Consider the following 13,436-nt stretch of genomic DNA (forward strand, 5'->3'; position numbering starts at 1 on the left):
CAATTTATAAATTCAGATTTATAGAATCTGCGTCTAACCTTAGTAGTTATTTTACCTCAATGTTTTTCTACATTAACATTTATATATCTATATAATGTGCTTTACAACTACCGGTACTTAATGAATATTTTTTTTTAATACATAATCTTTATCCTGTTTCATTCTACATTACCTTTATAGTTGGCTGAAACAGATATTATATTCAATTATTAAGCTTCCAAGACCATACCATTTCAATAAATATTAACCCTAGATTTGGTAACTTTTGTCCATATATTTTGCAGGAAATGTAAAAGTATTGACTGGCTCTAGATTATGTTGGACAGCACTAATTGTACAGTTTGCTAATTAGAAATATTTCCTCACCTACTATCAAATATGTTTTGTTAATTAGAAATATAATGAAAATAAAGATATAACCTGCCTTAAATTTGTAACAATTTGTATATAAACCAAACTAGACAAGGAAAAATTAAAATATAATATTAGGTCTACTAATAATATGGTTAAATAAACTGTAAACTAAATTCTCTGAAATAAACTGTGCAATTGACTGCCATATTTGTTACCAGAAATGTCAAAACATTATGTAGTTATATTCATACTACATAATATTATGTAGTATGAATATAACTATATATTATATAAAAACAAAAAATAAAATATGTTCCATCAAGTCTGGATAGGCTTAAAAAGCAAAAATCATTGTTTATTTAACAAGGCAATGAGTTGCAACAGTGTTTATATTTTATATATTATTTGTAAGGTATTATTTTTTTATTACAAAAAAATATGATCATACACTTGCAAAAGGCATAATAATATTTATAAAAAATGTGTCATCCGGCTAACCAAGTTATTTCATATGACATTTATAACTAAATTGATACATGATACACTTTATTTTATATGAGCATTTTACTGTTTACATATAATGTACAATTAATTTATAACAATAGCTGCAAAGTTTATATGTTAAAATAAAAAAGCCTAATGGCTGTTAAATTTGTATTATACTTTATGCTTATTATTTATACAAATGCCCATTTTATTTAAAATCTGTATAAGTTTACAAAAGTATTTTAAAGCCCTAGTTTTTAGTTTTCTAGCTTCGTTTAGTTGTTACTTGTAAGGATAAATTAGATTTTTTTTTATTCAGTAGCATTTATAGCATACCTACCTTGAGTCATGACGGCATTTCTCACCACCATAACTTACTGCTTTATTGCATTAGAAACCTAGAAATTTAATTTCTGTTCTGCAATTCTGGCTTCAATTCATTTCATACGATTCCATCATCCAATCTAGATTCTTGTGCACAATACATTAAATGAAATAGCTAAGTCGTTTTTTAGATTAACGCAATTTACAACTCACACTCTTAATAAAATTATCCAAAAACATAAAACTTATAGTTTATACAAGTATCAAACCTTGCCTTGCTTATGGTATTGTCTTTTACTTGCCTTGCTTACTTAAATCTATTAAAAACAGTATTAAACGTTACAACAGTCATTAACTGACTTGTTTATGTAATATCGATAGAATAGAGGATGTTTAACTGTGATTGTGTGTGTTTCTTGTGTAAGTATTCATTTTTTTTGTACGGTCTAATCATCTAAAGTTAATTTGAATAATTATCAATTTTACGCCTGAAACTATATTATAGTGAAGGTCGAAGGAAAATATCGGCTACCATTTACTAATTAGATCATACTCTGTTCACTGTTTATAAGTTCAGATATTATCACTTATCAGTTATCACCATTGTCTAATGCTAGTTGCCACTTGCCAGATGACACTGTCAAATTCCAGTGTCAACTGTCAACAATCAAGTGTTTTATTTAGTATTAAAATTTCAAGGTTTTCAGACTTCAGTTTTCAATACAATAAGAAGCTATTCATCTTTTAAATATGAATGAAGTATTTTAGTTAATATTTTGTAATTAAAATTTTGCAATCACATTTAACAAGGTAATAGCAGTAAAAATCTATTTTGAGGTAGTAAATTTTTATCTAGTTTTATTTAAAAACGAACTCCCCATCAGTTCAATAAAAATATGATCGTAACCACAGACATGACGGCGAAAGAAATAATCAACCATTTTAAGGAGACCTATTCTAAAGTGAGGAAGTTACTTGACGATGATGCACCTAATGATCCAGTTAATGAACCATATTTGTCGCAGTATAAAGCAAAAGACATCTTAAATAAAATGCGGGAAGCTCTTATGATTACAAAAAGCTCTGAACGAAATTTGGATGATGTTAAAATTGACGCTATGCTTGGTGTCGTGCTTCTTAATATAGGCATTATAGACATGGACACTGATGATACACCAGCAGGCGAAATAGTGTTGACTGAAGCAGAAACTCTTCTCCAACCACATTCATCAAAGCCAGAAGTAGTATCAATTTTAATCAACATTGAAAATCAGCTTGGCTTGTTGTGGTCAAATCGGGATGAACCGGAAAAAGGAAAATCCTTTCTTCTTAAAGCAAAAGAGTTTTATGAATCATTTAAATGTACAATGCAAATGCCTATTTCTATAGAACATATAATACATGTTAATGACAGCATTACAGGTGATATTATGTTACTGGAAAAACCTTACACTCTCACTCTTTATTACTTAGCTCAAGTCTACGGTTCCTTAAAAGAAAATTTAAAATCTGCTATTTATTGCCATGTAACATTACGTAGACAGTTGCAATATAATGATTATGATCCAATTGATTGGTCCTTAAACTCTGCTACGTTATCACAGTTTTTTGCTGAGAGAAATGGTTTTTTTCAATCACGACATCATCTTGCTGCTGCATCAACTATATTGGACCAGTATGAGGCTAGGCTACTTGCAGATGAAACCAATGATGAGGCATTCATGGCTAAAATAGAACAGTTTAATCACAGATCAGCTGATGTGGCAAGATGTTGGGCAAAATATTGTATTATATTGATGACTGCCTCAAAAAATAGACTAATGAGTGACCCTGACAATTTAGATGAGGCAATTACAGGTAAAATAAATCCTTCCATTTTGTTGGTTTGGTTTCTTTTTTAATCCTTTTTAAATGAATAACTTTTATTAACACACTTTATGGGAAACTATTGAAATTTGTTGACTTGTTGATTAAATACACAGTAAATGTATAACTTAAATATTTACCCTAGCAATTTATGAATTGTTTTTTTGATAGGCCATGTACCACTAGCACTCAAAAAGTAATATTGTTTCTAACACATTAACTTTTTTTGATTTTGCAGATTTAACAAATCTTCAATTAGAGGACAATGAAAACATTTGTGGTGGAGATATAAAGAACCTAGTTTTTCCCGATCTGGATGTATCAAAACATGAAAAAAAAATTGGTCATAAGTTTCTTCTGACTTACCAAGATGCCAGGGAAGTCTTTCTTAATTGTCAGACATGGCTAAATAAGGCAAAAGAGTATTATACTCCTGATACTCTAGCCTCTGATTATATCCAATTGGTTCAAGATAACTCTGAAGCATACTCATTTCTAGCATTTTTTGAAGAGGATGATGGAAGAAGGGCTAAAATGCAGAAGCGAAGAATAGATATTATAGAGGATTTGCTGAAAGAAATAAATCCTACATATTATCTACATTATTGTCAACAGCTGTGGCATGAACTTGGTGTAATATATTCTGAAATTTTGGATATCAAACTTGATTCAGTAAAAAAAAGTGAGGGAAAACCGACACCTCACCTTTTGAAGAAAATCAATATGCTATGTGAAAAAAGCATTGAAAACTATGAAAGGTTTATTGAATCTTTTAAAGATAAGAATGGAATTTTACCTTTGAGAATGGAAGAAGAATTTGTTAGACCAGTTGTTTGTGCATATGCATTTATTGGAAGAAATAGTATGAAACGCATTGCATTAGATAAACAGACCCAACTTAGTCATGTGAAAAAGAGCTATGAATCATACCAAGCGGTTGTGAATATTTGTTCAAATGATAAAAACTCAGCAAAAATGATGTCTGTAGAATACAGTTTATGCCTAGAGATGGTTAAGATATTACCAATTAAAATTAAGAAGCTGGAAGCTGAAATAGTTGCACAATCATAATCTTACTTTCTCCCTTTAGATTGCTTAATTCTGCACAGTGCATGAACTGTGCATTAGAAATCAATTATGTCTTCTGTTAAAAGGACAGTACTTTTAAACACAGAGTCATCTTATTTCAATTTTTAGATGAGGTTTTTGCACTAACTTTATACAATTAATCTATACATGAAATAGAATTAATTGTGGCTAAAGCGATACCAATTATATATGGATTATCAAATATTGTTTTTTATCATAATAAATAGCACGGATTTGTAGATTGATTGTTTTCAAACATAATCAGGCTGTTGTGAAGTAAGTCATAATAAAATTGGTTTTATGCTTGAAGCTATATAGCATATATAATATGTAAATTGTAATAAAAAATAAAAAATTGTTGCTAAAAACAGGTTTTATTCACTGACCAGATCTTAAACAAACCATACAGTTTCGTGTAATTCGCAAATTACCTAGGCCTGTTTAGACACATTTGTACATATGTATTAAAATGTGTGACAAGGTTATTTTCGGCAAAAAAGGGTATGAATTATATTTATTCTTGGCATTACGAAACACATATATATCGTAATTCAATTATTTTGTAATTGATTAAGACAGGCCATAATAAGAATTTATGTTTTTTTTTTAATTTTATGGCAATAGTTATAATTTAATGCCAGTTTCAAGTAAAATAATTTATGGGTTACGAAGTACAATTTGTGGTTTTCATTATGGTAAATTTTTGTATTTAATAATATTGTTTCCATATATAATTTTTATTTTTAAAACGCTAACAACTTAGTGTATTTTCTCTTTTGTTTCACTTCTTAAAATGATTAATAAATATTTTACAATATAAACAGATGTAACAATGAGAGCTATAATAAACATTATTACAAAGCCGGTGACATCTAGGAGCGCGTACTGATAGAATGGAAGATATTTTGCTTGTGAATAAAGTTGTGACTGGTTGCCCCATTTTATTATCCTTTCGGTCCAGTACACAGCTGTGTCTAATGGGGGTCTCTCTCTGTCATGCCACATTAAGGATACAAGACGAGCTCTCTCTCGCATACTAAAATAATAAAAAAACATCACAAATACTAATAGGTAGCTAGAAAGATGTTGCATTTTAATCTGTGTTGCTTCTTCTGTTTTTCGATTAGTAAGCAGGTTACACAATAAAATTAAACACGAATTCTTCATAATCCTCGTGATATGTATTAAACAACATTGGATTTTTTTTAAACATTGCTAAAATGCACACGTGTGTGTGTAAAACATTTGTAAAAGCTACGAGATAATATTTATTAAGAAATCATAGTTGCGATGTAGAAATCGCAGTAAATAATTTAAGGTATTATTGGTAGGAATACGGAAGTTTCTTGATGCTTGTTCTTATGGTCCGAATATAAAATAATGTATAAAAATAAATCACGGAAGGAGACAAAAACACAACAAAACGCTTGTCCAATCTCTATGAACTTTAAAATTCATTAACCCTGAATAACTCGAATGTTTAAAATATAACTTTATCTAGGTCAAGCTTTTTAATTCTATAATATATATATATAAGTCTAGTAAATAGTTACTGGTTCATATAATAAAAATGGTATACGAAAAGGTCTGTTTATTAAAGAATACTTATAAAAGTAAATCAGTGTGTGGAAGTGTTTGGAATCAACTGATTAGACTGCTTATAATAAACTCGTTATCTTTAATAGTTTTTTTGATAAAATGACATAGCTTAGCATGCCCCATGGTTTTGTTCCACTTTTGTCGCCAGTTAATTTAGTATCATCCCACCATTTCATGGGTTGACGATTTCTAATGTGTTCAATTTCTACCACTGTCTCAGCGGTACCTGTGTGAGATTTTGATTCCACTCTTGTTGGTCGACAATCATATGCTCATCTCTACTTACGTTGTTCTATTGTGGTGATGCAGAGTATAAAGTACTTGTTCAAAATAATATGTAAAAGTTACATTAACTATTTCTATGTGAAAAATCCTGCTATAAAAGTAACAATCAAATTTTTTTGTTATTTTGTTACGTCGCAATTACGATTAACTATTATACCGATAGGCGTAGCCAGGGTAGGGTCGAAGCAAATAGCATTGATACATATTAGAATGTAAAAATTTAAACCTCTACTGACCTCGGACTCAAAATATTTTTCAAGGCTTTTTCTAAGTCTTCCTCCTTTAGATTTGCAAGAGATAAAATTTCAGCTATCCCTCTATCTTTCAGAGCAGCTGCGTTTAGCTTTTGGTCGGCAAATACTGGTATTATTATCAAAGGCTTGCCAGCCGATACTGCTTCCAGTGATCCTAGCATACCTCCGTGGCCAATAAAAGCTTTTATTTTAGGGTGTTCTAAAAATTTACGAATTTTTTTAATTGATACTTATAAGAAATTAGTTAATGGCCCATTTTCGAAACTTTAAAGTTAAGAGGGCGTTCGATTCCCGACAAGAAGAAACATTTTAAAACGTCTGGTCAAATCACTTATTTGTATACTAATATATGATCAGAGAAACAAACGAATGGATATGAAATAATATACCAATGTTTCAGCATTTGGGGTCTAACTCCTGTAATTTGCTATTATTAGAAATTGATAAAAATAAAAATATTTCAGGCGTTGATTTTCTTCCTTTTATCCATTTCGCTTGTTCTACATATTTAACATTTTAATTGTATCGTAAATTGTTTTATAATAGTAATAATTTTAATGATACAAGAACAAATATACATTCTTTTATTTATGTAATAGGAGGCAAACGGGAAGGAGGCTTATCTGATGTTAAGTGATACCGCCGCCCATGAACAATCACATTGCCAGAAGGCTCGCAAGTGCGTTGCCGGCAATTAATTATTTAACAATTATTACTTAATAATTCATTTTGTGGCAGCCACTTCACTCGCAAAATGTTATGTGATATCAACGTTCCCTCTTCTGCACTGTCTGCATACTTCCATATAACTCGCTCTTTAAGTTTTGAAAACGCTCTCATAAAAATATCCTGTTTCTCTTTCGAAATTGATGTGGAACTTAATTGCGATCCCAAACTGAACAATATTACACCATGCTCTGAAGCAGCAACAAATTTCTCCACATGCTAAAAATAGATAGCAATATTAAAATTACATGTAATATCCTTTTCCGATATATTTCCGTATGAAATCTAACTTGTAATAATTATAGTGTAACCTAATATGGGTAGGTATATAATTATAATATGGGTATAAATTATACTTTAACTACTAACTCCAACGTATTAACATACGTAAGTATGTGTTACCAAATATTGAAGAATGGATGGATCAGATACCTAGTGCCTGGTGAATGTAAAGGAACAATTTGTATATTGTAAACTTGGTGTGCTCTTGAATACGAAGTTGATTAATTATGTTAAAAATATAAAAATAAAAATTATTTCAGTACTTACAGTAGGTATATTTTTATTCTTTGGATCGATATGAATACCTCCTATTTCGATAATACCTGGAACAAGCGGGTAAACACCGTTTCCAACAAAGAAAGAGTTGACAAACAACAATGACATTTTACTAACTTCCGCGTCAAGATCGTTAATTTTTTTGCCAAAATGGCCTTCAATTACCGCCCTCTCCTTCGCTCGTGTGGTACGATACTTTTCTGTAAATAACATTAGGGCGAGAAAATTCTCCAATCGTTCGAAAAATGACATTTTATGAGTAAACGAAGATGTAACCACTGGTATAAACGACGGATTCATTTCAGCGCCCATTATTGCAGCATCACCCGGCATAAGCGCACAAGACGATATCCCAATAACAGGTGCTTGTATATTATAAACATTTAATAAACCATGAACACATGCACTGTCAAAACGCTCAACGATTACAGCGTCAAACTCTTGCTTTAAAACTTTATTCAAGGGTAAAAATCTTGTTAATTTTTCGCAAATCGTCACTGCCAGCGTGCCCAAGGCGTCGTGTTGGTTATATTGATCAAGAACACTTCCTAGCAGGGGTATCCTCATAAGATAGCTCGGGTATTCGTAAATTTCAGCGCCAAACGACTCCAGTCTTAATTCAGCGAGGCTTTGAAGGTTGATTTCTGTATAATTTTTGGGAGGATTTTCTAGTGGAAAGAACGTTGCAACAGTGACCTCATGTCCGCGTTCTGCAAGTTTCCTCATCAGAGGGTCAAACACCATCTGGTGACTTTTTCCCGGGTGTGGAAACAGGCCCAAAATACGCGCGGTATGAACATTATACGTAAATTGCAGGGTTATGAAACACAATATGTACAAACGCATGTTGCACCTATGCGGTTCAATTGCGTACTGACTGACCTGCTCAATCGCGTACAATATAAAAATATAAGTCGGGCTTGAGGTTATTTTTATGAGCGTAGTGCGAAAGTCATTCACACATAGCATAAGTTTATTAATTAATATAATTATAAAAGAAATAACTACGAAAATTATATACAAAATACACTTGTATTATTCCGTTCAAATATTAGATATTTACTTGGTTATTACATAATATATTTGTTGTCTTTATATAAGCTTATTAACACGTCATTGTTTAATAATACTAAATAGGTACCTATAACAAATTAAAAAGTCATAAGACGTCTTATCTTCTCCCACAATAGGAAATGTGATTAAATATTATTTATTCCTCAGAAAATAAAACGGCTTATTTTTATATCTATTGCAAGTGCCTTTTGACCTTTTAGGAATTGGTATGCTCTTATCTTGAAGGACCGAATTGGTTCGGAAATACTAAAGTCCACTTAAGTGGCATGTCACTGGTTCCACAAAGCGGTGGTGCGCGGAAGTGTCGTAAGTTATGCACCTACGGAAGTTGAAGCGATACGTGTCGAATTTCGTATTCTGCCTCAAAAACAATTTCAAACCTATCTGTGTCCTGGAAAAATATTATTTTAGGATCAGACAAGAGCATTTTGAGTCCTTGCTGGATTTAGGACGATGTATTACGAAGTCGTGTTGTCTCAGAATTATTGCTGCCTCTTATCGATGCCCATAGCAAAAGGTACTTCATTTTTAGGTATAATATACGTTAGACCTGGTCTCAGCCAATGAGTAATAGTATTCTAGGCTGACGTATATTTAGGCAGTCCAGATGGAATTTACCGTCGCAGCGTGTGACAACAAGTGTGTCTCCTCGAGTAATGCATTCAAACACACAGCACATTGTTGTGAACTGGCTGTTTTCGAGACAAGGTACGAATATCTTTTCCGACGAGAGGAGTTCGGTCACTACGTCTTGGATGAAAATGTTGGAATCTGCTTGTCGAAACACCGTGTATACGCACATAGTAGTTGCTTCAAAAATTGCAAAAAGTCCTAAATCACGATTGTTTATGTTACAATTTCGAAGAAATCAACAATGGTGGGTTTATAAACATTCTACTCATATGTCTCAAAAGGCAATCCCGAATTTATGTACGAACGAGAGATTTGTAGATGTATTCTGCAATGGATATTACTTACTGTGATCTCCTGCGACTAACGATGCACATTTTACATAAGCACCATATCGTCATTTTCATTGGAATCTTTAAATTAGATAACTGGGTACTTATATGCAAAGAAACACAATTTAATTATTTTCTGAGCAAAACAAAAGCTGGCGCACTATTTATTTTTTTCTTTTCTTACGACTTTTAGACGGCTATTTTTAAAAAACCTAATTATATATTTTGTTAAGTAAAATAATGTAAGAAGAAGTATGGTTAACAATAAAGTTAAAAAAGCAGCAACATCTAGTAGCGCGTATTGGTAGAATGGGAGATATTTCGCTTGTGAAGATAGTGGTGACTGGTTGCCCCATCTTATTACCCTCTCGGTCCAGTACACAGCTGTATCCAATGGAAGTTGTTCTCTGTCATGCCACATTGCTGATACAAGACGAGTTCTCTCGCGCATTCTGAAATGTGTTTAAATTCTCAATATACTAAAACCTAATGTATGTGTATGCGTAACCTCGGATTCGAACTATAAATATACAAACAGTAATTGAGATTTGTCTCTTCTATCTGATTTAAGGTAGAATAGCTTAACTAAAAATTTTAGTTCCTTCGAATTCAACTTCCAACCTTTGCTATATGTATTTTATTTTTGATACTTCGGCAGTCCAGTGAAAGCGCAGGATTCTGGATGGATGTTGGATATTACACGAATAATAACTATCACATTAAGAAACTCAAAAGGAAAACTTTTAATATACACTAATATCCTAATATATATAAAAGAGTACCGAGAGTTTTTTACGCTGGCTTTTTCTTTCGGCCTACACCCTCTGTCTTCTTTACCGATGAGTAGGAATGCCTACAGGTTCAAATTCAATGACGTGGAAAAAGTGATACATTATGTTTCATAGTAAATATTTTTATTTTTTTTGAATATATCTGATCCACACTGTAGTTATAATCAATTATTTAGATGTCTTTTCCAATTAAATAAAAATGGGTTTATTCAGTGATAACAAATCGCCAGTAAAAGGTCCGTTGCCTAGTATGAATACCTAACAACCTAACCTTTGTATGTTAATTTCCACGTGACAGAATGCTTCCACGAGGAATTAAAAACATTTTGAAAGTCAACATTTTCTTCACAATAATAAATATCTTACAATTTCATGTATCTTATCTTAATTGACGTGCTTTGTTTGTGTATCATCATCTTAGGATATATTATTATTTAAGTGCTTAGTATTTAGTTTTAATAGTAAGTTATCATTCAGCAATTTTAATATTTGAGATATTTTAAGTTGCGATTGGCTACAAGTATGATCGTGTTTAAATGACACCACCAATTCAAGATAATGTTAACATTTTCAAAGGGCATAGATAGAAATCATTACCAACCTTTGACTTAGGACAATTTCGATCGCCCTCACAAAGTTATTCTCCTGTAGGTCACTAATAGGCAATATCACACCGATACCCGCAGCTTCCACTGCCGCAGCATTACTTCTATGGTCGGCAAACACTGGTATTGCGACGATTGGTTTACCAAACGTAATTGCTTCCATTATACCGAGTAATCCACCATGTCCAACTAGTGCTAGGACTTTTGGGTGTTCTATAATAAATAGAAGTTGAAACGTGAAGAAATTGTGAAACTTAAAAATGTAACGATTTTTGTTGCATTCATTTTTTGTTGATTTGACTCGAAATCAATACAATAGGACGTAAGTACTTTAAAAAAATCTATTTAAATTTTATGTATAACATATAAATTAATAAATTCTGAAATCCAGTTTAATGAACTTAGTCCTTGAAACTTGCATAATATTGTAAATTGTACAATTAATATAAATTCTCTAAACAAAGTTAGACTTGAATTATCCAGTAACAGTACAAACTTTATTTTCAAATTACTTTCTTATCAGATGTTTTATATAGTTACTCACGCAATAGTTGTGCTTGCGGCATCCATTTTACTCTCAATATATTTTTTCCAATAAATGTCCCTCCTTTCGAGGCTTCCGAGTGTTTCCAAATAACTCTTTGTTTTAATTTAAAAAAAGACTTAATTAACTCATTCTCTGTTTTTCTAGATAATGACGAAGAGCATATGCTTGACCCGAAACTGAATAAAATGACTCCGTGGTTGGATTCATTTAGATATTTTTCAAAAAACTAAAATTGAAACAACAAAGGTTTTTTTATAACAACGCAGAGGGGTGTTCAATACTAGGAATGGTTAAGTAGGTATTGAATTGATATTATAAGTGAGAATGAAACAAAAGAAAATAGCAGACAATACAGAATGCAATAGTGGCTTCAGCGTGCGAGTCTCATTACAGTGGCATAGATTCGACCCCCGGCTGTGCACCAATGTCCTTTTTTTCTATGGCACATAATTTAACATTCGCTCGAACGGTGAAGGAAAACAACGTGAGCAAATCGGCTTATCTTAGTCTAAGGCGTGTGTCAGTCACAGGTCCACCTAATTCAGTCAGATCACCTAATTCCCTATTAAATTGATAAATGATCATGCAACAGACACAGAAATCTGAGGCCCAGACCTCAAACAGTTTGTGGCGCCACTGTTTTTTTTATTTTTTTAAATATAATGGCATATCTTTAATTTCATTCTTCAAAAAAATACTAAATATTAAATAATAATTTTTTAAATAAAAATACTCAAAAATTACTGATGTATATTTTTACGAAATAATATATAAATGATGTAAAACAAATATGCCTCACCGTGGGTATCGTGTCGTTTTTAGGTTGTATATGAATCCCTCCAACTTCTACAATACCAGGTACTCTGGGATAAACGCCATTTAAGACATGATACGAATTAACAAGAATCAACGATTGGTTATTGGCTAACTCTTGAATGTCGGCGATTCTCCTCCCAAACCTTTTTTCTATCAGCTTCCGTTCGTTTTTAAGTAACGTTTGATATATTTGTTCAGCTAAATAATGTACTATTGTGTTTTCAACTCGTTGAAAGAACGACATTTTATGTGAGAATGAAGAGGTCACGACGGGAACATATGCAGGGTTATCATCTGCGCCCATTCTGCGAGCTTTATTAGGTAAAAGCTGAGGGCTAGACATACCGACGACTGGAGCTTTGATCCCAAAGGCACTTAGGAGCCCAAGCATACAATCTCCCGCAAAATTTTCGACAATCACGAGATCGTACTGTTTGCGTAACGTCTTGACTACTGGTGGGAAATGTATCATCCTCTTACATATTTCGAAGGCAGCATTAGCTAGGTCACTATGCTGTAGGTATTGATCCCAGATGTTCCCAATGACTGGTATTTTATTGATCCAACCAGGTTTTTCATAAGAATCAAGCTTAAAGATATCTAACTTTGATTGGCTAAGACTCTGAAGATTAACTTCTGTGTAATTTTCTGGGGGTGCCCGAAGCGGAAAAAATGTTATAACTGTAATCTCGTGACCGCGTCCTGCTAGTGCTTTCATAACAGGATCGAAAACAATCTGATGACTTTTACCCGGATGTGGAAATAAGCCGAGTATTCGAGCTGATTGCACTTCATTAAGAAAAAAAAACACCCAAAATTGGTAAAACAAACGCATGACTGCTTGGAAGCTAGTTCACATGTCTTCTGATAAGTACATACGTACAGCAATTACTTTTGAAATGATGTGAAGTAAAGTGAAGATAATAATATAATAAGTAACTGAATAAATGAAATTAAACGATCAATAAGTCAGGACTTAACTATCCATTTAACATACCCAATTGTTCTTCTTATCGATTACAATGTAGAAAGTAGCATAACAATGATGCTGTAATCACTTTATTGCTATAATAAAATATTTAAAGATTACCTATTAGAAA

At 32.2% G+C, this 13,436-nt stretch overlaps 3 protein-coding genes across 6 annotated transcripts; 1 reads left to right on the top strand and 2 right to left on the bottom strand.

Moving 5' to 3' along the window:
* The first annotated feature begins 1,497 nt into the window (after positions 1 to 1,497).
* LOC110999235 (KIF-binding protein) lies at positions 1,498 to 4,418 on the top strand. 3 transcript variants are annotated; one of them, XM_022268201.2, is made up of 3 exons: positions 1,498 to 1,584; positions 2,077 to 3,021; positions 3,269 to 4,418. In XM_022268201.2, the coding sequence occupies exons 1-3, from the start codon at positions 1,554 to 1,556 to the stop codon at positions 4,099 to 4,101; spliced, it is 1,809 nt and encodes a 602-aa protein (XP_022123893.2). In that variant the 5' UTR covers positions 1,498 to 1,553; the 3' UTR covers positions 4,102 to 4,418. The 3 variants fall into 3 exon arrangements, with proteins under 3 accessions (XP_022123893.2, XP_022123894.1, XP_022123895.1); XM_022268202.2 differs by lacking the exon at positions 1,498 to 1,584 and adding an exon at positions 1,861 to 2,001; XM_022268203.2 differs by lacking the exon at positions 1,498 to 1,584 and adding an exon at positions 1,862 to 1,974.
* A 56-nt stretch (positions 4,419 to 4,474) lies between these two features.
* Positions 4,475 to 8,437, bottom strand: LOC110999237 (UDP-glycosyltransferase UGT5). 2 transcript variants are annotated; one of them, XM_022268205.2, is made up of 5 exons: positions 7,533 to 8,437; positions 6,974 to 7,202; positions 6,240 to 6,456; positions 4,876 to 5,155; positions 4,475 to 4,833 (listed from the first exon to the last, which is right to left on the bottom strand). In XM_022268205.2, exons 1-4 carry the CDS (start codon positions 8,385 to 8,387, stop codon positions 4,879 to 4,881), a joined length of 1,578 nt encoding a protein of 525 aa, XP_022123897.2. In that variant the 5' UTR covers positions 8,388 to 8,437; the 3' UTR covers positions 4,475 to 4,833; positions 4,876 to 4,878. The 2 variants fall into 2 exon arrangements, with proteins under 2 accessions (XP_022123897.2, XP_022123896.2); XM_022268204.2 differs by having other exon boundaries at positions 4,475 to 5,155.
* A 172-nt stretch (positions 8,438 to 8,609) lies between these two features.
* Positions 8,610 to 13,223, bottom strand: LOC110999246 (UDP-glucosyltransferase 2). Its single transcript, XM_045629916.1, has 4 exons — positions 12,320 to 13,223; positions 11,518 to 11,746; positions 10,970 to 11,186; positions 8,610 to 10,029 (listed from the first exon to the last, which is right to left on the bottom strand). Exons 1-4 carry the CDS (start codon positions 13,169 to 13,171, stop codon positions 9,738 to 9,740), a joined length of 1,590 nt encoding a protein of 529 aa, XP_045485872.1. The 5' UTR covers positions 13,172 to 13,223; the 3' UTR covers positions 8,610 to 9,737.
* Positions 13,224 to 13,436: the final 213 nt, after the last annotated feature.

This window comes from Pieris rapae, chromosome 10 (genome assembly GCF_905147795.1).
Source record: "Pieris rapae chromosome 10, ilPieRapa1.1, whole genome shotgun sequence".
In the NCBI taxonomy this organism is placed as follows: Eukaryota; Metazoa; Arthropoda; class Insecta; order Lepidoptera; family Pieridae; genus Pieris; species Pieris rapae.